The 27,821-nt window shown below is 35.1% G+C and overlaps 1 protein-coding gene across 1 annotated transcript in view; it reads left to right on the plus strand.

Annotated features, from left to right (window-relative positions):
- BCAT1 (branched chain amino acid transaminase 1) overlaps nucleotides 1–27,821 on the plus strand; it is a 71,088-nt gene that overhangs the window by 16,342 nt on the left and 26,925 nt on the right. Inside the window, exons 3-6 of the mRNA XM_044678456.1 lie at nucleotides 2,974–3,174; nucleotides 10,283–10,393; nucleotides 15,463–15,582; nucleotides 25,853–26,016. Coding sequence (XP_044534391.1) covers nucleotides 2,974–3,174; nucleotides 10,283–10,393; nucleotides 15,463–15,582; nucleotides 25,853–26,016 — 596 coding nt within the window. The remainder of the gene's footprint in view (nucleotides 1–2,973; nucleotides 3,175–10,282; nucleotides 10,394–15,462; nucleotides 15,583–25,852; nucleotides 26,017–27,821) is intronic.

Genomic DNA, 27,821 nt, shown 5'->3' on the forward strand with positions numbered 1-27,821 from the left:
CAGCATTCATTACTCTCCCCTTCTTTCATTTTAGCCAATCTGCTAGGTGTGAGGTGATACCTCAGAGTTGTTTTGATTTGCATTTCTCACAGTATTGACTTTTAAGATTGAAGGTAGGATTTTAAAAAAATGTCGTTCAGTCACTTCAGCGATATTCTAGGGGAAAGTAGATAGGTGGTGCAGTGGATGTGGATAGAACTTTGGGCCAGGAGTCAGGAATATGTTCAAATATGACCTCAGACACTTAAAAGCTGTCTAGTTAGAGAAAGAATTTCACCTCTTCTTGCATTGAATTCAATTGCAAAATGGGGATGGCAATAGCACTTGCCTCCCAGGAGTTTTGTGAGGATCAAATAGGATAAGATTTATTAAATATTTAATATAGTTCCTGTCCTTTAATAGGTCCTTAATAAATATTTGTTTCCATTTATTCCTCCCTTCCTCCTATGCTTTTTTCTCTCTCAGTCTCTGTCTCTCTGGCCCATTTTTTAAAATAAATAATAATTAGAAGATTAAGATAGTCTCCAGATATTTTGTTATCCTTCCTTCCTTCCTTCCTTCCTTCCTTCCTTCCTTCCTTCCTTCCTTCCATCATTAGAAAGAAATTTGCTTGTGTTAAGATGTTGTTTCATTGCTTACATTTGTATTCTGAACACCTTCCACACTACTTGGCACGTAGTAAACTTTTTGTAACTACTTGATTGCTTGATTGGTAATACTTGGATTATTATTGCAGAGGAATCATGGTTTCATTGAAAAGTACTTTCATGGAGGCAACAAAAAGGACTGAAGTAGTAAACACTTTTAAGTGCTTGCCATTAAATATTCTGAGCATATGATGATATTTAGCCAAGTAAAACTTTGGGGGTAATGGACAGTCAATGTTTTTAATTTATAAGAGCTAACTTTATATTTAGAAAAATGCATTTCAAAATGAATATAAGCACACTCAAAAGACTGCCATTAAAGGTATGTTATTTGCAATTTTATTGAAGTAGAGAATACCTGTTGATAGGAAACTTCCTCCAATGTAGCTCTCACCTTGTAGAATAAATAAGTGATTTATCTGTGGTTCTGCAGCTAGAATGCATGAGAGAACATACTTGAATTCAAGTCTTCTTGATGCTAATCACCTGGCATTTACTCCCTCCATGCTGCCTTTTTGAAATTGACATTTTATTTACAATCACTGGGGAAAATTTGAAGGTACTACATCTTAAATATTGCCCAAAATTCTGAAAAAGTGGTCAAGAAGATATGTGATAAAAACACAAAGAAGTGGAAATGAGTCTGTAATCATGAGTGTTTTTGAAAGATATTTTTATAGTGAGAAAAATCTGTTTTGGTAGCACCATTCTATAGGTCCAGTTGCTATGATGTGAGGTGCTTTGACAATGTAATCCCTTCAGTTTTAAATAATTACAATAAGCTTTTAGGAGCAAAGGCAATTCCTTTATGTAATGAAAACAAAATAGAGAATAGGCTCCATGATGGTAGAGGCTGAACTCTTTCTTCAGTCACTTCCAAATAACTTTAAAATAATGCTGCTAATCAAATTTTGGAATATATTCCAGAAGGCAAAGAAGTAAGTATTACAACCAAGAATAAGCTGTCCAGCAAAACTGAGTGTAATAATTCAGGAGGGAAAATGAATGTTTAATGAAATAGAGGACTTGAAGCATTCTGAAAGAAAAGATCAGAGGTGAATAGAAAAATTTTCAATCAAACACAAAACTCAAGAGAAGCATAAAAAGGTAAACATGAAAGAGAAATCATTAAAAGAACTCAATAACATTGAACTGTTTACATACCTATGTGGGAAAATGATAATAGAACTACTAAGAATGTCAGTATTATTAGGATAGTTAGGAGTCTTCATAGATAAGAGGGCATGGATGTGAGTCAAGTATGTTGTGATAGTCTAAAAAAATGAAGGGATGAGAAAGAGGGATACCCTGGGAAATGGGGGAAGGGACAAATAGAATGGGAAATTGTCTTGTAAAAGAAGTGCCTAAAAAGAACTTTTTCATTGAAGGGTAATAGGGAGAAGTGGCAGGCAGTGCTTGAACCTCACTTTTATTGGAATTGGTTCAAAAAGGGAAGAATATATACACATATTTGAGTATCTGTCAGAAATTTATCTGAATCACTATGGAACAGGAGAAGGAAGGGTTTAAGTGAGATGGAGGGACATGATTAAAAGGGAGGGCTAATTAAGGGAGACGTTTGTTAGAAGTGGAATAGACTTTTTTAGAATGGGCACACTGGAAAAAATAAAAAGACAAAAAAGGGAGTAAAATATACAATTAGTAATCATAATTGTGAATGTGAAAAGGACCATCTCACCCATAAAATGGAAGTTGAAAGCAGAATAGATTAGAAACCAGAATATAACAATATGTTGTTTACAAGAGACATTCTAAATAGAAAGACACAAAAAGAGTTAAAATAAGGGGGAGTAGAGCAGAATCTTTTATGCTTCAGCCTATGTTAAAAATCAGGGGTAGCTTGTCATGATCTCGGGCAAAACAAAAGCAAAAATAGGCTTAAGAGATAATCAAGGATGCTATATTTTACTTAAATGTACCTTAGATTTTTAAGTAATATAAAAATTTTTTTCAGAAAATTTTCCTGAAAAAGGCCTTGTTTATCGAATATACAGGTAACTAAGTCAAATTTATAAAATTAAGTGCCATTCCCTAATTGAGATGGTCAAAGGATATGAACAGGGGAGTATTTTCAAATTTTCCCTGAGGAAGATTGAAATTTTCTTCAAAAATTCAAAACAAATGACCTTATTTTATATATGTAAACACAGACAACACAAATATACAAATACGAACATACTTGTACACATATGTCATATACCATATCTTGGGGGGGGGAAGAGATAAAGGAAAAAAGAATGCTATAAAATCATTTTATTAGATGGTGATGATGCCAGATGCCTAAATTATTTATTTTTCCTTTTAGGCTAAAGATCTAATCATCACACCAGCCACCATTTTAAAAGAAAAACCAGACCCAAATAACCTTGTATTTGGGACTGTTTTCACGGATCACATGTTGACAGTAGAATGGTCTTTGAATTTTGGATGGGAAAAACCTCAAATTAAGCCTCTTGAGAACTTGTCATTACATCCTGGTTCATCAGCTCTTCACTATGCAGTTGAAGTAAGTAATATGATACTTAAGACATGTACATTTAACTTTATTTTCAGTGCATTATGTGTGTATTCTAAAATAGTGTTTGTGCAATAGGTTTAAAAAATCTCATTTATTTTATGAGGTTCATGGGATGATTTTTTATATGTATATATATTTTTTACAGATAATATTGAGGAATTCATTACTCATTCTTTAGATAGTCATATATTTTATAAAGAAGGATTGAAAGAATAATTCAAAGCAAATTAAAAGGTTATTTCTTAGATAAAATTTACCTAACCAAAAGACAGTAATTAACATTTTGTCAAATAATTTAGCCTTTCAGTCCATTACTACTCTGGAGAAATCAAAGTCAAATAGTATGGTTGGATTTCAAAGTGAACTGTATACTTTTATTACTAGTAATAACATTTATATTTATTCATATTAAAAGAGGCATTTAATTTAATGCCCTTAAGGCTTGTTTACAATTCTATAAGCAAAAAAGTTTGATAAAGGAATTTTTCTCCTCAATATCATTATGACACAGTTGTGAGTATGTGTGTATATTTCTTCTACTGTAAAATGGGCATAAACTATCTTCCAGGCTTGTTGTGAGACTCAGTGATATATTTGTAGATTGCTTAGCAGTGTCCAAGACATAGTAGGCACTTAATAAATGCCATTTTCTCCCTTCTTTCTCTGGGTCTTATTTGCATTCTAAATACATAACAAATCAATATATTTTAGATTAGATTTGGAAAACAGATTCTATAGCCCAATTCTCAATAACTGGACCCAAGGAAAGTGATCTGTATATAGAAATAACTCTACACTCTTCCTTAAAAGAAACCAGTATTATATAGTCATATAGCCTGGAGTTGTAAGTTACCCCAAACACATGGGTTTCCCTATTCATGTGCTTCTCTGCTCAGTCTCTCTCAGGGACACTGGGCCTATTGGTAGGAGAGTGTGACCCAGATTTATATAGCTGGACTCTTATACTTTCAGGAGTCCTGCTTTTGTCATTTTTGAGCTAAAGTTCTTTCATGATTATTTTTGCATTTACCTTCACAGTATTTTAAACAATTCCTGACTTGAACCATGTTCTTTATTTTTTTATTTAAAATTTTGTTTTAATATTCTTTTTTATTTTTTATTATTCATTTTTGTAATAGAGTATTCTTTTAAAACTAAAACCCCAAATCATACACCAGTATAAAGAAGTGATAATCATGTTTTCCTTTAGATTTCTACTACCACATTTCTTTTTCTAGATGTGGATAACATTCTTTCTCATAAGTTCCTCAGAATTATCCTGGATCATTGCATTTCTTTTAGTAGCAAAGGCAATCACATTTGATTGTCCCACAATGCTTCAATTACTGTGTATAATGTTCTCCTGGTTCTGCTTATTTCACTCTGCATCAGTTCATTTGGGTCATTACAATTCTTATAGAAATACTTTGATTCATCATTCCTTATAGCACAATGGTACTCTATCACCATCATATACCACAATTTTGAACCATGCTCTTTAGCCAGACACTGAGTTCCTTCATTTTTTAAAATAGTTGTAGTGTAAGTGGCCCTAATCTATTTCTTGAGTTCATAGGAAAAACATGAGTTTGACATTCTATTGACTTTGTCTTCCAGAAAAAAAATTGGAAACCCTCATTATATTGGTCAAAGCTTCTCTATGTCTTCTTTTATTTAATATATAAACTTTTAGCCCTTTCATCCCATTTAGTAAATGAAAGAAAGAATTGAAAGAACTGGAAGAAGGAAGTAAGGGATAAAAGAAATTTACTTTTTTTAGAGTTCGATGCACTCCACTGATTGCCAGACAGTGGGTTTACTGGATTCTAAAATGTTGACATCAGCCTCTTTGAGGGGAAGTATAGTATAGTGAAAAAAAATACTACTTCTGGATTCAAAAAATTGGAATTTAAGTCCTGGCTCTTCTTTATGACCTTGTTTCTCAGTTTTTTCATTTGTAAGATGGGAATAAGAATATTGCATTACCAATCTTGCAGAATTGTTCTAAGAAAAATTTCTTTGTAAAGTAATACTGCTCTTTCCTTGTTCTCCTATCTGTATGACTTTTATTCTCAGCCTCCTTTGCTGGGTTTTCATCCAGGTCAGGTCTACTAACTCTGAGTATCCCCTATTGCTCTCTTCTGAGACCTATTATCCTTTTCTTTTATACCATTTAACTTGGTCTCCTCAGCTCCCATGGATTCAGTTACTGTCTCTTTGCTGATAATTTGCAGAACTATATATCTAGTGCTATCCTCTCTCCTGCCTGCCACTTTTTTATTTCTAGCTGTCTTCTGAGTATCTCAAAGTGAATTTCCTTTGGACACCTCAAATTACCCCACATGTTCAAAACCAGAACTCATTATTTTTTCCCACCAAAAATTCCCCTCTTCCTAGTTTTCCAGGCTTGCAACCTACAGATCATCCTTGATTCCTCACTTTTTTTACCTTTCATTTATAATTTGTTGCCAATCCTGTTAATATACCTTCATAACATCTTCCATATACTCCCCATTTCCTTTCTCTGACATTGCTTTCACATTGATTTACCTCATTACTTTATGCCTATACAATTGCAATAGGCTCTTGATTGTTTTCCTTGCCTCAGCTCTCTTGTCACTACAGTTCATCCTTCACTCAGCAACCTAAACACAGGGTTGTCCAAATAATTTCCTACTTAATAAATCCAAGTGTCACCCTATTGCCTCCAGGATCAATATAAAATCCTCTGTATTGCCTTCAAAGCCCTTTACCATCTGGCCCTTTCCTACCTTTCCAGTCTTCTTATACCTTACTCCTCTCTGTGTATGTACTTTGTTATTCAGGGACACTGGTTTTCTCCAAAAAGATATTGTACCTTACAGTTCCATGCATTTCCCATGTGTCATGCCATATGCTTGGCTATTCTCCATGCCTAGAATTTTCTCCTACCTTATTTTTACCTCTGACTCCTTCCAAATCTCAGCTAAAATCCCACCATCTACAAGAATCTTTTCCTCATCCTCCTTCATGCTAATTCCTTCCCTATAAAATTATATTCTATTTAGTCTTGTTTGTACATAGTTATTTACATATTGCTTTCCCCATTGGTTTATGATCTTTTTGAGGCAGAAACTATTTTTGCCTTTCTATGTGTCCTTTATACTTAGCACAATGCCTGTCACATATAGATTCTTGTTGATTAAAGTATACAGCAAATATAACCCGTTTCCTTGTGGTTATTTGAACTGCCAGTTCTAGCAATAAACAGAAAGAAAATTTAAAAAATAAACATTGGAAAAGAGCAGGAAAAATTATGCCTATTTTCAGGCTATAATTTACTTAGAAAACCCCAGAGAAGCAGCTAATTAAAATGATTAATAGTTTCAGCAAAATAGCAGGAAACAAAAATCTATAATCTTCACCAACATTTTTGCAGAATACTAGCAAATAAAAGAATGAAATGATAGAGAAATTCTATTCCAACTATTCCTAAGGCCCTTACAACATAGCTTTCTAAAAGTTGCATTTGGTTTCAAGGCATTCTTTGGGTCAAAACCCAAACTCCTTCCTTTGTATTCTCCCAAAAGAACAAACTGGAACATATAAATAATAAAACAGACTACATGGGAGGGGAGGCAGGTTGGAGTGGCAATCTCTTTTCCCTCTCTTATGCAAAAGTGCACACTTTCTCACAGATTCATAGGATACCTGACAAAGAGAACGTTTGTTACCTGGAGGCTTTATATATCAGTGACTGGTTTAGGGTTGGAACATTTCTTTGCCTCCTAAGTTGGTGCATATAGCTTCCTCCTAGAACTCCTAATCATAACCTATAGGATGCTTGTTTTGATGAGCTGCCATTTCTGTTTCTCAATTAGTTGCCACTGCTATTTGCTGCTTCTCTATTGAATTGCAGCTGGTAGAAGTTTTTTCTTCTTTAAAAGGAATATTTATAGCATTTTTTGTGAGTCAGATCCACAGCAATATCTAGCTATCACAGCAAGAGTCCTTTTTCCAAGTCTTATCTTGTAAATACATTATGTAGACAGTAAATTGTGAAGCATCATTTAAAATATGACCTGTACTTATTTCAGAGAAAGAAAAAATAAAGCTTGAAAGCAACTTTGTGATCTCATAACAAATTTCCTATTTAAAATTAATTCTGTCAATCGTTATTTTAACATATCTCTCTACTATTTAGCTTATTTTATATCTATATCTATGGAACTATGTTAGTTTTTCTGCGGGTGTTTGGAGAATAATTACTTATAACTCACATTCATATGTGCCTTAACATTTTCAAAATAATTTTTTAATAACGCTTTGAGGTAAGTACCATAAATGGAAAGGAAAATGAGTTTCTGAGAGGGTTCAGTGACTTGTCCATGCTCCCCAAATTAAGAAGTGTCTAAGGTAGGATTCAAATCCAAGTTTCCAGTCTTCCACATTTAGTACTCAATGATGATACAAATACAATTGTACATCTTTCATTTTGATTTTCCTCAAAATATATGCTACTGGATTAGAAAAAATATGTACCATATATTTCATTTTGATTTTCCTCAAAATATATGCTACTGGATTGGAAAAAATATGTACCATATATAAAGATTGAAACTTTAAGAGACTGAGATATAAACTGCAAATTAGATTCATGGCAAAGGGAAGTATTTTGCTAGCATGATGAAATGTTATTTTCTAAAGTAAGTATCATCCAATAAGACAGTCAAATTCAATTTGATCATTTAATTTTGAATTTCATTTAGCTTGGAAAATTTAAATAGACCATTCCATTTTGCTCTTGAGGTCTCTTGTATATTTTCTTTCTACTCCCCTCCCCCATACGGCAGAAGGGCCAATATCTCTTGAGTCTTAGGTTTTACAACTTGTATTGCAAAGGAATGGAATTGTTTGTTGCTTTAAAAATCTTTAAACTACTTTTTGTATTGAACTTGGGAAAAATTTCAAGTTGATTCAAAAGTGTAATTTTTTAATGGAACTAATTGTTATTAAATATTGATATTATTTCATTAACTAAAACAATGGAGAAGAGGTGTTTTACTCCTGATAAATACACATAATGAAGGTTAGAGCCATGAGAGTAGAGGACAATGGCCTTATGTCCTTCACTCAGTTTTTGTTCTAGCTCAAATACATTTACATGCTTGTCCAGAAAGTATCTGAGAAATGAAGTGGGGTTTTGTAGGGCAGGTTCCACATTCCTTCTCTGGGGTTCCTTTGTCAGAGAACTATGACGTGGCTAATCCCTAGAAGGGATTAAGTGAGAGATACAAGAAACTTCTCAAGGTCAGAAAGTCAGGGAATCAAAAGGAAATACTTAATCTTAGCTTGAGAGCATTCTGCCTACCTAGCTTTTGGTTAGTAGGTGTCTCTGAAGAAACGAAACCCAGAAGCTCTTAGAGAGATGCTACAAACTCCATTGAGATTACCATTATTCACCAGCATAGCAGTTCTCAGAAATGACAAAGTCAGTGGATATTAAAGACACAGTGCCAAGGAAAAAAAGAGTAGTGGTATCACATTATTGAGGACATCACCAATTCCATATCAACCATATCTGTGATATGATTTGCCATGGCATCCCATATTGCTTGTCCACATATGTTCTTTATGTGTGTGAATATGTTCTCTATGTGTATGGTCTGGCCAAATATATTCCTGACATATACTTATTTATGTATGTTTCTTTTTTTTTTAAAACTTTTTTTTTTTAATTTTAAACCCTTAACTTCTGTGTATTGACTTATAGGTGGAATTGTGGTAAGGGTAGGCAATGGGGGTCAAGTGACTTGGCCAGGGTCACACAGCTGGGAAGTGTCTGAGGCTGGATTTGAACCTAGGACCTCCTGTCTCTAGGCCTGGCTCTCATTTATGTATGTTTCTTAACAACAATATGTTCCTTATATGTGTGTCCTCATCCTCAATATTTCATGGTTTACTGTTTTCTTTTTGTACTACTAGTGGCATGACTAGGAAGAGTGTACCCTGTGTGCACAAGGCAATCTTCTTGTCACCTCCTTTGCTGTGCTATTTGATTAAATGCCTTTTGTTGGAACTATTGAATCCTTTGGTTGGCTGGTAAAGTAAATACAATCATGAGAGACACATTCTATTATGGGAGATATAATATATATGAATAGATAGATATTTGATCTATCTTTTTCTATCTATATCACCATTTATTTGGGAGTTAAGAAAATGGTTATGTTGAAAATCTAATATGCCATCACTAGGAATGGCTCAGTGTATAAACAGAAGCACACTGGTAGAGACTTGAGAGCCATAGTGGTAAATAGGTGAAGAGAGAATAAAATTCAAGAATGTTGGGCAGCAAGGGCAGAGGCAAAGAGATGGTAAAGTAGTGTATATCAGAAACAGCAAGGAACAGAGTTAGTAGATATAAATGAAAAGCCTGATTTTCATTTTGGCTAACAATTTTAACCTATTCTCACTTAGTGGAACTATTAATAAATACCAAAATTTCAATTATATTACCTCTTCTTTATTAACCCATTCATGGATGGAGTTAGCATAACATAGTGGGCAGAACACTGGACCTGGAGTCAGTATAAGGATTTGAACCAAATCCTTCTTCAAATCCTTAGTATCAATGATAATGGACAGGCCATTTAACTTTTCTCTGAGCCTCAGTTGCCTTATCGCAAAGTGAGTGTTTTGGGCTAGATGTCCTTAAAAGGCTCTTTCCGTGATCTCCTTTCAGTTCCTTGAGGTGAAGACCTACTCTTCTCTATCTTTTCACTACCTTGCAGTGTAATCTGGCATGCAGTAGGCACTTAATACATGTTCTTTGTTGCATCATATCTACAAATCTGTAGACAGGAACTTGAGTAAGTGCATCATATCTACAAATCTGTAGACAGGAACTTGAATTTGATAGAAATGATAGTGATTTCTTTCTTGTGTCAGTTTTTATTGGCCAAAATTTGCTAACATTATGCTTACTCTTTTGAAGACAAAAGAAACTTTAAGTACATAAGGTCACAAAACCTGGAGAAGTCAACCTTTTGGACATCAGGGGCTATTTTTATTAGTCATCATTGGTAATAGATTTTAAATTGTTTTTAAATTTTAGTTATTTGAAGGAATGAAGGCATACCGAGGAGTAGATGAAAAAATACGTCTGTTTCGACCAAACCTCAACATGGACAGGATGCTTCGATCTGCAATAAGGGCAACTTTGCCTGTACGTAAGTTAAGCAGTTTATGTTCCTTTTTATTTAGGGAGTTCCCAGTACACCGTTGGAAATAAATTCCTATGAATTTGGGTGAAATGAGTCATGAACAAGCAAAATTAATTGTGGTTCTAAATAGTTTGGGTATTGTTTTTCATGCTTTCTTCCCCCAAAGTGATGGTTAAAAACTTTAAGGAGGCTAATTTATTCTATTCAGTAAGTGCATGATAAGAGACAGTCTGGTGTAATGGATAGCAATCTAGTCTTTGAGGGGAGGAAAACATGGGTTAAAGTCATGATTCTTTGTGACCTTAGGCAAATCTAAGTCTTTTAGTTTCTTAATGCCTTGGCAACCTTCTTTCTATTTTCAATAGTCAAAATTCCCATTTTTTCTTAACTGTAAAAAATCGGTGAGAATTTTTGTTTTCTATTGGTTTTTAAAGATAGTTTAAAAAGGAACAAACAACAATAAAAATGAAATGAAAGAAATCCTCCCTATACAACCTAAAGTGTCACACAGATGTGCAAAAAGGATTTGGCAAGCAACCATTGCTTTCAGTCTAGAATAATAAGGAAAAGAAGGGAATTGGGAGAAATGAAAGGATGCTCAATAGTCAAGTGTCCTTTGGATTCTTTAAGATACTTTGTAGTCTAGACAGCTTGCTAAGACTTTAAATTTCAGAGAAGGTAGTTACCTGCAGTGGGGAGGGAGTTTCCTCTTTTGGCAGTTCCCTGTATCAGTGAAGCACAGATCTTGTCTCTTACTTTTTGCATTTATATATATGTAGGTACATGAGAGTGAGAGACAAGAGGGCTAGACCAGAAGTAAAAAAGTGAAAGCTTAATTCTCAGCTCAGCAACTTAATAGATATGACTGATCATGGACAAGCCACAGCCTCATATACCCATCATTTTTCCAATATATAAAATACAAGTATTTAGTTCCTTCAAACTCTAACCTATTGTGTTTGGATATAAGAGAGAAATTAGTTTAATCTAAAAGGAAAAATTCTAAATTATGTTTAAGTTATAGTATTGAAAAGAAAAAAAACCACTCAAAATATAACTGCTTTTTCAGGATATTGTTATTCATGCTAATAAGCATATTAGGAACTTAAGATTATTTTGAAACTTTATTTGAAGTTGTTTATATTGAAATTTAAAGTCAATTGACAGATAAATTGGATCATGAGCCATTTTTTGCTGGTAAACCGAATCCATTATAAGGTGTCGTGAACACATCTAAGTCTTCCCTATTGGATTTCCACCTCACATTGAGAAATGAGATTTTTTTTTACCATAAATTGGGAGAAATAGACTCATTCTATATAATTAAGAATTCCTTAGGCTTATCAGTACGTTCTGTCTATCCCCTTGAGTAATGTAGCTCTATTTTTTTTTTAAATTTTTTTTAAACCCTTAACTTCTGTGTATTGACTTATAGGTGGAAGAGTGGTAAGGGTAGGCAATGGGGGTCAAGTGACTTTCCCAGGGTACTGGGAAGTGTCTGAGGCTGGATTTGAACCTAGGACCTCCCGTCTCTAGGCCTGGCTCTCAATCCACTGAGCTACCCAGCTGCTCCCGCTCTATTTTTTTTTTTTTGAGAAAACTGAAGTGTAGTTGGTCCCAAACAAGCAAACTTCATTTAGTAACTTCTACTATTTGCCTTCAGGATTAAATTACTTCTGCAGCATGCTTGAAAACAGAGTCCGCTAGAAGGAAAAGCCTAATTCCTTAGTCTAGGCTGCCATATAGAGAATTGTTAGACTCATCAACTCTAAGGTTAAAGGAATCCTAACTGTTAATTGGTCCAATCTCTTCATTTTTGAGAATCCTGAAACCATACAAATTTAGTGACTTGCTCCAGATGACACAATTAGCAAGGGTGGCAGAACTGAGACTCAAACTCAATTCCTCTGGCTTCCACGGCAACATTCTTTATATCATACCATCTTCAAGTCCTTTAACCACTTCAGGAAGCTCATGCTTTGTTTAGGCAATAGTACCTTTGGTCTAGTTCTAGAATTTGTCACCACCTGTTTTAAAGTGGGTTGTTAATCAGGGTTGCCTGGGAGTTGAGGAGAGTATCCTGAAATTGAAAAATAATCCTATATAGGACTCCTGACATCATATGCTACCTTTTCTTTATATATATTCAATGTTATTCTTTGTAGGCAGATATATAACTTACTGCCTATTAAAGTGTAAGCTCTTAGAGAGTAGGGCTTTTTTAACTTTTTGTTTCAAATTCCCTGCACATAGCATAATGCCTGGCATATATATTAGACTTTTCTGAGCTTAATACAAAATGCTTCTTGGTTAGTTGATTGCTATCCTTACAAAAGTATTTATGTGTCAAGTAATTATCATATCAATTTTGTTTAGTAGGCATTTATTAAATGCCTCATCTGACCCTGTGTTGTTTAGCTTCTCAGCACTTCGAGCTACTCTCTGAGCTCTGAATATTGTAGAGCAGTTGCCAGTAAGAATTGGTGAAGAGAATCTCAAAAGGGAGAATTACAGTAATGAAATCACACATACACAAATAATAAATTGTGCCAGGCACTTTGCAAAAGGGAGACGAAAAAGAAGCAGTCCTTGCACTCTAGAAGTTTATATTCTACTGTAAGGAAACAACATGAACGTAAGAATAAGTATTAAATAAAAGGAAAAAGAAAAGAGAATACATCCTAATGGTCTTCTAATACATCAGAAGAGTTAGACAGAAATAGTTTAAGATCCATGGAAACGATATTTGGGTTGGTTTATTTGGGGAAATAGTTTAAGATTTGTGGAAAATGTCATGTTAGTAAAAAGTTATGATATTTCTGGAATAAGCCATGATATGAGCTGAGAGCTTGAGGGATAACAGCAGTAGGTACAAGGGAACAGACTTTTAAATTGCTAGTGTTTATTTGGGGAAACTTGTATTTTCCAAGTAAAAGATTACAAGTTACCATAGAATAGAAGGAACCAAGGGAGTCTGAATACAAATCAAAGCTACCATTCTTCACTTTATTTCCTCCATGACTTTTTCTCTAAAGTAAGCAATATGTGTCTTCTTTCACAACATGATGAACATGGAAATATGTGTTGTAGGATAATGCATGTACAACCTACATCATATTGCCTGCTGTCTTGGGCAGAGGGGAAGGATAAGGGGGGGGGGAGAGAACATGTATTGTAAAATGTTAGAAAATGATTATTTTAATGCAAAATATTTACTGCAAAAAATAAAAGTACTTTGCTAACCAAAAAAAGTTAGTATAGAAAAGGGAATCTTTTAAGACCAAAATCATTGAATCAGAGTTGATATAGTGTAGATTTTATAAACCAAACTATTAGTAATCTATTTTATATAGTCTAAAGCCTCAAATTAGACATTCATTTATTAGTATTCAATAAAATATTTTTGTTTAAACTGGACACCAGTTTATTTCATATTTTCTGTTGGGCGTTAATTTTCTCATTTGTGAGTATTTTTACAAAATGATAGCTTTCTGGAAGGCACAGAAAGGCTTATGTAGGTCAATAAATGGTTATTTTTTTATATCAGAATTACAAAAAGTTCCCTACTAGTTGAATATACTATTTTCTATCCCATGTTTCTGAATTGCAGGTCAAATTCAGGTTCTAATTGGAACAGATTATTGCAAGGAGTAAAATCATATGTTCTTCTAAGGTGGGACTTTAAAGGGTTAAGAATCAAGAAAGTGAAGGAAATAAGCTTGTTAACTTTATTTTTCCTTGGTGAAACCTCAAACTTGTTTGTTTTATGATGCCACTAATTTTGTTTCTTCTAACCTTGCATCTTTGAAAATCTGCCTGTGAAATCTGGCAGTCCAAGGTGGAGTCAGAGAGCTCTATTCCAAGTTTCTGCCTCAGTTCCTTAATTTTTTGAAGTGGTATGGCCATCGCAGCATGCACATTTAGTGCATAAATGATCTCCCTACTGTGCAGGAATTCTGTTTGACTTATCTACAGCATGTTCTAGTTCTTCCTTTGTCTTCTACTCAAAATGCCTTAAAGCTCCATTTTGTAGAATGTACATCTTTTTAGGCTTGTTTGCGTAACAGAAATCATTACTTTGTTAAAGCAGGACTTATAAAAGCTTGAAGCTCCCCCACAAAAGGGAAATTATGCTGCCACAAGGCAACTGTCATCTTGGAATCTGGAAGGTAATAGCATACATCTGAGTTGACTCAGTGGGGGTTCTATTCCAGGTTATGATGACTGTACTAAGCAGTACTTTTGAGAATTGGAAAGAGTCAACTTTTGATGAGTTTAAAGAGCAAAAGAATAGAACATGTAAATATATTTGGTTTAGGGCTTTTACATTTCATTTCCCTTTTGTTTAGGAGCCAGGTTGGCCTAAGGCAGGCAAAGGGATTCTTAACCTAGCACCATGAACTTTTTTTCGTTTTAATATTTTTATAATAGCAATATAATTGACTTCATTTGCAATTGTCTGTTTTATTGTATGCATTTAAAAACATTATTCTTAGAGGGGATTCCATAGACTTTACCAAATACCCAAGAGGTTCATGACACACAAAAAGTGGATAACTGCTGGGAAGAATCATGGATTAGAAGTTTGAACTCACATACTAGCCATGTTATTGTGAGTAAAACACAACTTCTTTGCGCCTCTGTACCACAGTGGTAAAATGGGAATAATGATAATTTTATTACCTATTTTACAGAGTTGTTTCAAAGAAAGTAGTTTCTAAAGTGTTATGTATATACAAGGTATTATTTCATATCATTTCTTGTCATCAGGAGTGTGCTCTTGCAGTCCAGATTTCTTCTCAAATCTGTTACTACTAACCACTGTTCCTCTCCCCAGTTACTTTGTGTCTATCTTTGTAATATTCTTATATGTACACATTGTTTTCACCTAGTAGAATGAAAGCTTCTTATATTAGCAGGGAGCGTTTCTGGTTGTTGTTTTGTCTTTTATCTTCAGTATTTAGCTTGATGCCTACTACACACAAAGGTTTAATAAAGCCTTGTTCAATTGACTGTGAGAAAACTCTTGATCTTTTTCCTTGTGAATTTATTTGGTTTCCCAAACTTTTAGGAATTTGACAAGGAAGAACTTTTAAAGTGTATAAAAGAACTTGTGAAATTGGAACAGGAATGGGTTCCACACTCAACATCAGCCAGCCTGTATGTTCGCCCTACCCTTATTGGAACTGAGGTATGATATGTGTGCTTGTTTGGTGTGTGTGTTGTGTATGTACAAATTTTTATTTTTTCTTATATCAGACTTTTATTTCTTGATCCCAGTTCATAATTTGAAGGATAGAATCACCTTAGTATTCCATCAATAGATAACAGTTTTTATATTTATATAGCAGTAGATTATTGAAATGATTTTTTCCTATGTGTATGTACCTCTGTGGTGTCTACTGTTCAAGTATTTCCATTCCTTTAGCAAGTTTTCCATAAGAGACTATTTGAGCTCACCTTAGTGGGGAAGACAGTAAAATCTTTGAATCAGGTTGGGGAGGAGGCACTTTGTACCCCTAGCAAACTGAGGTATAGTTAGATCAAACTGTGGAGACCTGTAAGTTAAGGTTGTAACACCTAATGGTACTGATTTTTTTGCCTGGAACCCCTATAGCAGAAGATATCAACTAAAGGAATCTGTAAGAACTGGGGCCATTTGGGTGATAGAGTAAGTTGTCTTGAGTCTGGAGAGTGCAATCTATAGTTTCTTTTCCTAGTGAGATTGCTGGTGCCAGCAACCGAGTAAAACTGGGAAGGCTATAAAAGATGCTTTAAGATTACTTCCAGTTTTAGATCTGATTACTGCATTATCTGTGCTTTAGGTAACTTAAAGACTTAGAATGAGGTCAATATGAGAAGTTTGTTGGAACTCTTTTCTAAGTTTGTAGAGAAATAAAACAATTACTTAGCTCTGGGGTTAAAGTCAAACATTGCCCGCCTTCCCTTACAACTCCTGAAAGTAGAACAATCCTTCATTTGCTTACTGGAAGCTCTGCTTTTCATCTCTCATACTGGGATAAGTGGGAAGACATTCAAAATTAACCACGTGATTGTGATTCATTCCATGCTCTTGTGTTTATGATGTAATTTGAGCTAGTGGCCACTCTAAAAATGGGCCCACTTAACATTTTGATCCATATATTTGAGTCTCAGAATTGAGATTTTAGTTGTTGATGATTTTATAATTTTCACTCAATTTTAAAACAACAAAAAAAGGGAATTTATGGGGAAAGGAAAAGTCAAATTTGAGCATCAGTCCATGTTCCCTGAGCTTTCTTGATGTCACGCTAGGTCTCTCCAGAGTTGCATGTCAAATAAAATATGATTAAAGCTTGTCAGGTGCATTGGAAATTAATAACTTGCTATGAGTGCAGAAACTCAGTCTTACTTTTCAGAAATCACATAAGCCAGGTAGGGTTGAAGGAAACTTAATTGTGTAATAATGACAGTAGAAGGAAAGGGTGAAGAAAACTTTTTAATAAAAATGGACACATGGCAATGATTTCTTGTTGTTCAGTTGTGTTCAACTCTTTGTGACCCCATTTGGGGTTTTCTTGGCAAAGATACAGAAGTGGTTTGCCATTTCTTTCTGTAGCTCATTGGACAGCTGAGGAAACTGAGATAAATAGGATTCTATGACTTGCCCAGGATCACATGGCTAGTCATTTAATTATTTATTTGCTTCTAGGATTATTTAAAAAAACTCACAATACATTGCATATATTACTGGACTTCACATCAGAAGTCCTGAATTTGAATCCTGCTTCAGATACTTGCCAGGTGACCATGGCTAAAGTACTTTACCCCTCAGGTTTCTTAGTTCCTCTATCCACTGCTAGATAATACAGTGGATAGACGGTTGGGTCTGGAATCAGAAAGACCTGAGTTCAAATCCAAGCTCAGACACTTACTAGCTACATGACCCTGGATAAATCACTTTATCTCTGCCTCAGTTTTCTCTGTTGTAAAATGGAGATAAAAGTAACACCTAACTTGTTGTGGGAATCAAATGAAATAGTAACTGTAAAGCACTTAGCAGAGTTCCTGGCATATAGAAATCACTATATAAATATTAGCTATTATTATTATCTATAAGATAAGGATAATAATGCTTATATTACCTGCTTAACAAGGCAACACTTATTTTATCTGATTCATCTGCAAACTTTAGAGTACCAAATGAATTATTATTTTGTAGCTGTTGTTACTTCTGCTTGGATTTTCAGTATATAGAATTTTTCACTTAAATAATACTTTTCATGTTCTCCCTACTACCATCTAGTGGACATTGTTGTTGTTTTTTTAGATCTTGAATTTAAAGAATTCAAACATCTGGCAAGCTAATTAAGAAAATTTAATGTGCATATAGCAGATAATAATTATTAGGAATGAAGTTTACCTTAGAAAAGAATTTCAAGTGCTAGTAATTCCCATTTTTTCGATGTTCTGTTACATGTAAAGCACATACATATAGAGAAAAGTGGTCACATCTCTATATCTAAATCAACAAAACATTTTATCAAGAAAACTTGATAGTTTCAAATAATCAGCAGTTAAATCAGTTATTCATATAACAGTTTATAAACTGAGTCTTATAAAGCCTCAGAGATAGATAAGTCTTAGAGGCCATCTAGTTCAACCCCTTTCATTTTACAGATATGGGAAGAGTTGAGGCTCAGAAAATAATAAAACTCAGCATTTATATATAGCTCTTTAAGGTTAGGAGAACACATTTAAAATATTATCTCATTTTATCCTCATAATAACGCCGAGAAGTTAATGCATTTTTAAGCCTCATTTTACGTATCAGGAATCTGAGGTAGGCACAAAATTGAATGACATGCTCATATAAATAATAGGTCTGAGGATTTGAAATGGGTTAGTCCTGACTCCAGGCCCAATGCTCTATTTACTGTGCTACCTCGTTACTCAGATAGGCTAAGACATTCACCCATGGCAACATAGAGATTAAGTAGCAAAGATGGGATATGAACCCGGGTTTAAACCATAGATAGGGAAATTATTATCCAGGCAATAATTATAACTCCTCATAGCCTAGAATCTCTAAATTTTCTCTAAATATTAATGAAGCACGAACATTCCCCTTTGAGTAAATACTTTATTTTTAGTTTCACTGACAATTTTATTATAGTTACCTTAGATCGTTCCCCTATAATGTGTTCTACTACAATTTGTGTTTTAGTCACTCCATTTTCTTCCCCAAGTAGCAGCCGGCACCTCATTACTTTTTTAATTTAAATATTTTATTTTTTTAGAAACATTTTCCATGGCTCCATGATTCATGTTTCCACTTTCCCTTTTACTCCCCTGTAAACCCCCTTCCATAGCCAAGCAGTTGTTTTTCTTCTGTGTTTCCACTCCTATAGTTCTTCCTCTGAATGTGGGTAGCATTATTTTCCATAAATCCCTCAGAATTTTCCTGGGTTATCGCATTGCTGCTAGTACAGAAATCCATTACATTAGATTTTACCACAATGTATCAGTCTCTGTGTACAATGTTCTTCTGGCCCTGCTCCTTCCACTCTGCATCAATTTCTGGAGGTCTTTCCAGTTCATATGGAATTCCTCCAATTTACTATTCCTTTGGGCACAGTAGTATACCACAATTTGTCCAACCATTCCCCAATTAAAGGGCATACCCTCTTTTTCCAGTTTTTTGCCACCACAAAAAGCGCGGCTATAAATATTTTTGTACAAGTCTTTTTATCTATGATTTCTTTGGGGTACAAACCCAGCAATGCTATAACTGGATTGAAGGGCAGGTTGTCTTTTAGAGCAATTTGGGCATAGTTCCAAATTGCCTTCCAGAGTGGTTGGATCAGTTCACAACTCCACCAGCAATGCATTAATATCCCAATTTTGCCACATTCGCTCCAACATTCATTACTCTCACCTGCTATCATTTTAGCCAATCTGCTAGGTGTGAGGTGGTACATCTAAGTTGTTTTGATTTGCATTTCTCTAATTATTAGAGTTTTAGAACACTTTCTCATATGCTTATTGACAGTTGTGATTTCTTTATGGGAAAATTGCCTATTCATGTCCATTGCCCATTTGTCAATTGGGGAATGGCTTGATTTTTTTATATAGTTGATTTAGTTGCTTATATATTTGAGTAATTAGACCTCTGTCAGAGTTTTTTGTTATAAAGATTTTTTCCCCCAGTTTGTTGTTTCCCATCTGATTTTGGTTGCATTTTTTTTGTTTATACAAAAACTTTTTAATTAATATAATCAAAATTATTTATTTTATATTTTGTAATTTTTTTTCTAACTCTTGCTTTGTTTTAAAAGTTTCCCTTTCCCATAGATCTGACAAGTATGCTATTCTGTGTTGACTTAATTAACTTACAGTTTCCTTCTTTATATTCAAGTCATTCACCCATTCTGAATTTATCTTGGTGTAGGGTGTAAGATGTTGATCTAAACCTAATCTCTCCCATATTATTTTCCAATTTTCACAGTAGTTTTTGTCATATAGTGGATTTTTGTCCCAAAAGTTGGCTCTTTGGGTTTATCATAGACTACCTTGTTGATATCACTTACCCCAAGTCTATTCCACTGATCCTCCCTTCTGTCTCTTAGCCAGTACCATATCATTTTGATGACTGCTGATTTATAGTATAGTTTAATACCTGTACTGGTATGCCACCTTCCTTCACTTTTTTCCCCATTATTTCCCTTGATATTCTTGATCTTTTGTTCTTCCGAATGAACTTTGTTATAGTTTTTTCTAATTCAGTAAAAAAGTTTTTAGGTAGTTCGATAGGTATGGCACTAAATAGGTAAATTAATTTGGGTGAATGGTCATTCTCCCATTCTCCCATGGGTAGGCTCATCCTACCCATGAGCAATCAATTTTTTCCATTTCTTTAGATCTAGTTTTAATTATTTGGAAAGTGTTTTGTAGTTGTGTTTGTATAATTCCCGTGTTTCTTGGTAGATAGATTCCTAAGTATCTTATATTGTTTGGGGGTGATTTAAATGTGTTTCCTTTCTACCTCTTGCTGCTGTGATGTGTTGGAAATATCTGGAAATGCTGATGATTATGTGCATTTATTTTGTATCTTGCAACTTTGTTAAAAGTTGTTGATTATTTCTACTAGCTTTTTAGTTGATTCTCTAGGATTTTTTTAAGTACACCATCATATCATCTGCAAAGAGTGATAGCTTAGTCTCCTCATTGCCTATTTTAATACCTTCAATTTCTTTTTCTTCTCTAATTGCTACTGCTAGTATTTCTAGTACAATGTTAAATAATAGAGGTGATAATGGGCAATCTTGTTTCACTCCTGATCTTATTGGGAAGGCTTCTAATTTATTCCCATTACATATGATGATTGTTGATGGTTTTAGATATATACTGTTTATTATTTTTAGGAAAGGTCCTTCTATTTCTATACTTTCTAGTATTTTCAATAGGAATGGGTGTTGTATTTTGTCAAAGTATTTTTCAGCATCTATTGAGATAATCATGTGATTTTTGTTTGTGAGCTTGATATAGTGGATGGTTTTCCTAATGTTGAACCATTCTTGCATTCCTGGTATAAATCCCACCTGATCATAATGAATAACCCTCGTGATCACTTGCTGGAGTCTTTTTGCTAGTATTCTGTTTAAGATTTTTGCATCTATGTTCATGAAGGAGATTGGTCTGTAGTTTTCTTTCTCTGTTTTTGCTCTACCTGGCTTTGGGATCAGTACTGTATTTGTATTGTGAAAGGAATTTGTTAGAACTCCTTCTTTGCTTATTATATCAAATAGTTTGTATAGTATTGGAATTAGTTGTTCTTTGAATGTTTGATAGAATTCCCTTGTGAATCCATTTGGTCCTGGGGATTTTTTCTGAGGGAGTTCTTTGATGGCTTATTCAATTTCTTTTCCGTTTTGTCCCTGTTTTTTTTCTCCACATGTCTATTAAATCTATTTTTTCTAGGATTTCATTCATCTCTCTTATCTCTTTCTTATTTATTTTTGGTTTGATTCATCTAGATCTGAAATAAGAATATTTAGATCTCCCACTAGTATAGTTTTACAATCTATTTCCTTCTTGAGCTCTGCCAGTTTCTCCTTTAGGAATCTGGATGCTATACCATTTGGTGCATACATGTTGAGTTCTGTTATTTCCTCATTGTCTATACTGCCTTTTATCAGGATGTAATTACCTTCCCTGTCTCTTTTAATCAGATCTATTTTTACTTTGGCTTTGTCAGAAATCATGATTGCTATTCCTGTCTTCTTTTTCTCATTTGAAACCCAAAAGATTCTGCTCCAGCCATTGACCTTAAACCTGTGTATGTCCACCCACCTCATGTGTTTCTTGTAGACACCATATGGTAGGATTTTGGTTTCTAATCCACTCTATTTTCTTCCGTTTTATGGGGGAGTTCATCCCATTCACATGCAGAGTTATAATTATCAGTTGTGTATTCCCCACCATTTGGGTATCCTCTCCTAGTTCTACTCTTTCTTCTTACACTATTTCCTTTTAAACTGGTGGTTTGTTTTAAACCAGTCTCCCTTGTCCCCTCCCTTGATTAACTTCCCTTTCCATCCCCTCGCTTATTATTCCCCTCTTTTTATTTTTTGAGGCCTAATGAATTCCCTCCCCCTCTCTCTTCCCCTCTCTTTTTTGACCTCCCCACTCCCCTGTTTCCCTTGGTTTATCTCTTCTGACTTTCTTAGTAGGGTTAGATTGAATTCTATATCCCAATGGATATAGCTGTTCTTCCTTCTCAGGGTTAATTTTGCTGAGAGTAAGGTTTAAATATTACCTATTACTGCTCTCTTCCTCTCCTTCTTATAATAGTATTCATCCCTTCCCCTTCCCTTGCCTTCTTTGTGTGGTATAGAATATCCTATTTTTCTTATTCATTCAAGTTTCTCTTGGTACCATCTATTCCTCCCCCCCTCTTTTTTTCTCTGCATCATCTTAGACTCCAGCCTCTCCCTATGAATAATTCTTCTAATTACTATAATAGTAAATATATATTTTTTTAAACCCTTGTACTTTATTGTCTCATAGGTGGAGGAGTGGTAAGGGTGGGCAATGGGGGTCAAGTGACCTGCCCAGGGTCACACAGCTGGGAAGTGGCTGAGGCCGGGTTTGAATCTAGGACCTCCTGTCTCTAGGCCTGACTCTCACTCCACTGAGCTACCCAGCTGCCCCCAGTAAATATAGTTTTTGAAGATTACATATCACATTTCTCCTTATAGGAATAAAAATAATTTGATCTTATTGAAGCCTTTAAAGAGGCAAATTTGAAAATAAAATTTTTCTTTCTTTCCCATCTGTTTCTTATTTACCTTTTCATGTTTCTCTTGGTTTTTGTGGTTGGATATTGAACTTTCCATTTAGTCCTGGTCTTTTCTGTGCAAATACTTGGAAATCTTCTATCTTGTTGAATGCCCATACTTTCCCCTGGAAGTATATAGTCAGTTTTGATGGATAGGTAACCTTTGTTTGTAGACCCAGTTCTCTTGCCTTTCTGAATATCATATTCCAAGCATTGTGGTCTTTTAGTGTGGAGGCTGCCAGATCCTTTGTGATCCTGATTGGTACTCCTTGATATCTGAATTGTCTCTTTCTGGCTTCTTGTAAAATTTTTTTTCTTTTACTTGGAAGCTCTTGAATTTGGCTATTATATTCCTGGAGGTTGTCTTTTCAGAGTTTAGTGTAGAGGGTGATCTATGGATCCTTTCAATGTCTATATTGCCCTCTTGTTGAAGAACATCAGGATGGTTTTGTTGGATAATTTCCGGTAGTATGGAGTCTAAATTTTTATTAATTTCTCCTTTTACAGGAAGATCAATGATTCTCAGATTGTCTCTTCTAGACCTGTTTTCTTGATCTGTCAGTTTCTCAGTGAGATATTTCATGTTTCCTTCTATTTTCTCAGTCTTTTGACTTTGCTTTATTTGTTCTTGCTGTCTTGAGAGATCATTGGCTTCTATTTGTCCAATTCTGGTCTTTAGAGACTTTTTCTGAGTAATCTTTTCATTTTTCTTTTTGATTTTGTCTATCCTCTTTTGCAGCTGTTTAATTTTGGTTTCCAATTTGCTTGTCAATTCTTTTGATTTTGCGTCATCTTTCTCCAATTGGGAATTTCTGTCTTTTAATCTGTTAATTTCCTTTTGAGCTATTTCCCACTTCTCTCACCAAATCTCTTCCATCTTTCTCATGATCCCAGATTTAAACTCTTCAAGAGCTTGTGACCAATTTTCATTTTTTTGGGATGGTTTGGATGTGATTACTTGTTTGTTCTCCTCTGCTGTTTGCTCTGTTGTCTGAATTTTTTTCTGTGTAAAAATTGTGGAATGTTAAAGTTTTCATCTTGATCTTTCTCTTTGTAGGTTCTTGTGCATGGCTTGCCATTATTATTATTTATTTCTCAGTCAGAAGTCTGGGTGAGGCAGGCAGGTTCTCTGCCTATCGAGCTATGGATCAGTTTTTGCCTGAGTCACAGAGCTGTTTACCCTCTCAGCTTTATCCTCCTGGCCACAGTTGGTCTGTGTTTTTTAGGCTCCTGAGGTCTCAAGTCTAGCTGTTCTCAGAGTCAAGCCTCCTGGTGGTTCCCTTGCTTGCTCCTCTGCCTGAAGCTCCTTTAAGTCTCCGGGTGCTGCTTTCACAGTCATGCACCCCTCTGCACTGGGTCCCTACCCAAGGTCTGTGTCCACGCCTGTGCTCAAATTCCACGCCTGAGCTCAAGTTCTGTGTTCAAAGTCTGTGTTCTTTAGCCATTTGGAGTCTTAAGTCTTGCTGCTCTCAGTAGCAGGCCCTGGTGATCCCAGGTAAGCTGTCAAATACTTAATGCCCCAAACTTGGTCTAACTCTTGTGCACTACCTTTAGCATTGTAGTGTTGTTGGGGGGTGTTTGCTCAGCTCAGAAATAGTGAGAGCTATTTCACCCCCTTCTATCATGGAAATGCCCCATTGCCATGTACCTTCAGTGCTGTGCCCTGTTGTGGGTTCCCTTCATTCATCTGGATTTGGTTTTTATGTCCTCTTGGGAAGTCCTATCTGTGTGGGTTAGTAGAGGTTAAGGGAGCTGCTTCTACTCTGTAGCCATCTTAACCTTGAAATCCTCCTCCTCATTACTTTTTAAAAAGCTACTTTATTCCAGAGATTTTTTCCATGGTTTGTGTTATTTTGTAATTGTTTCACATTAATGAGGGAAATAGCCACTAATATCTAATGGAATAATATATGTGTTGTATGTATAGAATGCGTTTTGTGTGTGTGTGTTTGTATGATTGTTTTTATGTTTGTATGACGAGTCTTTGGCAATCTGGTGAGCCTGTGGACCTCCTTTTCAGATTAGTGTACTGTTTAATGTGTCATTTGCTTTGTCTCCATTTCTTCCTTTGAAGACACATTTTTTTTTTATCTAGTACTTAAATTCTGTAGAAATACTGACCCTGTGATGTCTGGAAATCTGTGGCAGATGTATAGTAGTGTGTTGAGCATTTAGTGTTTGAATCCCACACTTTGACTAGACATGTGAATGTGAACCTGTAGCTCTAAGTAGAAGTAAACAGTATATTTGGCCCTACACAATGAAAATTTGCCTATATTTTTCCACCTCATACCTTTAAAGAGTGGGAAATTAATATAAATTTAACTCCTTTTTTACCCCTAAAACAATTTTCAAAGCTTGGTTTGATTTTAGGGCAGAAACCTAAATTGTCCCTTCTGGAGGCCATGGGTGGTCAACTCCTCCATTTTTCTACCTCTTTTGTCATTGGTTCCATCTGGCAGGGTTGAGATCAGCTCCTTGTTTTATCTGTAAACAAGAAGTCTCTTGGATAGTAAAGTAATTAAATGACCTAGGCAGATGCATGAGGGAACAAGTGTGCCTGTATAGTCATTCTAAATTCTGAGCAACTTGAAGACCTGCCTCTTGTCCTGATTGATGTCTGAGTCCTCCAATTAGAAATCCTCTGGAAAGGGATTTTATGAAGAGCATAAATTGACAGGTGTCAATTTATTTGATGCTTTTTCCTGGAACCACAGACTAAGGAGGGCATTCAATCTGGCTCTGGGCTGGATTATTGGTTGGAAGATCTAGCTAGCCAAGAAGCTTGTGCTTCTCTTTCTCTGGCCCATCTTTTCCTATTTGATAAATAATGATTATAAAATTAAGATACAGTCTCCAGAAAATTTTAATCATTACAAAATTTTAGCAGATAGTAACAAAATGTATTTACATATACTTGAAATCCTACAAAGAAGTTTTATATCAGTTTAAAATCTTTCTGTCAAATCTTTCTTTGTTAATAAGATTGACTATGCTGTGTATAATCCAACATGCTATAATAATGATAATAATCTGTTGATGGATGGCCTGTTTTCGAAGTACAGGTAAAGAATTTGGTTTTTAATCTTGAAATGAAGTTCAGCTAAATCCCTCCTTTTTGTATTTTTTTTCTTTATGAAAGCCTTCTCTTGGAGTAAAGAAGCCAACCAAAGCCCTTCTTTTTGTAATTCTGTGTCCTGTGGGACCTTACTTTGCAAGTGGAAGCTTTAATCCAGTATCTCTGTGGGCCAATCCGAAGTACGTAAGAGCCTGGAAGGGTGGAACTGGGGACTACAAAATAGGAGGGTAAGAAGAAATTAAGATTACTACATGATATGAAAGAATCTTGCATGACTATTGATTTATCTTACTTCACTCCAGGGGAATACTCATACTTTCTGTAGTTTTTAGTGTTTTAAATTGACTACGATGCTTTAATGACAAATTGTGCAAGTTGTTGGAATGGGAGGACAATTGTAAATGATATACATCAGAACTTTTTTTGAATCACTAAAATTAGAGATTGAATTAGCCACTGCCATATGTCTGTTCTATTTTGCCATAGCAATTAGATGGGTTGAGAGAAGAGACCATCTGGTGTTTGGGGCTGAAGCTCCAAGCTGGCCCTAGTATTTTAGGAGTCATGTCTGGGGAAAGTGCCTGCTTCGTTGACATGCTGTCTTCATTGTCACCGAATATAATCATACCTAGTGCCAACTGGCTGAAGGATAGCCCTTCTTTGGCTCAGCCAGACATCTCTGATAATTCAATTCAGTAAGCATTAATTACCTACTGTGTGCCAGACAAGATAGACTGCATGCCACAGGAGATAGAGACCTAGCCTCAGTCAAGGAGACCTGAGTTCAGGTATTGCTAATGACTTATTAGCTATATAATGCTCAACAAGTCTCTTAACCCCTCAGTATTACTGGCTGTTTTCTAAGACTGTAAATTTGAAGATCTGTTCTCCATTGGGAGATGGAAATTCCTTACCAAATACCAATTAAATCAATCACAGCTCAGCTTTTTAAAAAAGTACTAGAATTTGTCCATGGATACTGGAGATAAAAGGACAAAAATCAAAGTCTTTTCTACCAAGGATTTTTCATTCTTGTGAGGGATACAATATGTGCATAGGTAAATAAATGCAAAATAATTTAAAGATGGAGAGAGAACAAAATAGCTGATTATAGAAAGATTTGAAAAATATCCAACCATTTCAGAAGTACATTTGGTTGGGAGTTTGAAAATGGATGCCTTGAGGCCATAGAATTGTCTTAGGCATATAGTGGTTAAATGAATTGCCCAGGGTCTTACTGCTAGTAAACATCAGAGGAGGAATTTGAACCTAGCACTCTCTCCACTTTACCCTAAATGCCTCAGAGGAAACTTACCTAGATATAGTTTGTTGATGTTAAAATGAAAGTTCCATTGATGGTATAAGCAAATCTGCACATAGATAACTGGAATCCTCTTTGTCTTGGAACATGCCACAGAGCCCTAAAATACTGATGATGACAGGTAAACATTCATATAGAACTTTAAGATTTGCAAAGAACTTTATATGTGTTGTTTGAGAAGTTGTGAACTCTGGCAGGTCTTTAGACTTCCCTGTGGTATATATACACTGCTTTATCCTCAGGAGGACAAAAAGACCTGAGTGTTTTACAAATGCACCCATTCAGGTTATGCAGATTCCAGAAACTTTTTTGTACCTATCATAAGTGTTTATGAATTATATAAGGATTGCACACAAATATTGGTAAAATTCTTTTGGATTTCTGTGGTTGCATTTGGAAATTCCTTAGTCATTTTAGCTGTTTTTTGTTTCCATGGCTCTCCTACTCCTCAGTCTTAAGTGAATGGGGCTAATCTGATGAGACTTTCATTATTGATCCTGAAATATGAATGCATATCACACATCCATCTCAGGAGCACCTGGGAAGGAAATAAGAGTAATATTATGCTAGGAACTAAAAGAAGTCTCAGATTCCTGAAATTCTGGGTGAATGGAACCATGTGGGCATTTCTGGATATGTGAAAATGAGACATTCAGAACTGGCTCCTCCCTTTATTTGCTTGTGACAAGTAAAGGTTTTGGAAATCTTATC

This window comes from Gracilinanus agilis, chromosome 5 (genome assembly GCF_016433145.1).
Source record: "Gracilinanus agilis isolate LMUSP501 chromosome 5, AgileGrace, whole genome shotgun sequence".
Taxonomy (NCBI): domain Eukaryota; kingdom Metazoa; phylum Chordata; class Mammalia; order Didelphimorphia; family Didelphidae; genus Gracilinanus; species Gracilinanus agilis.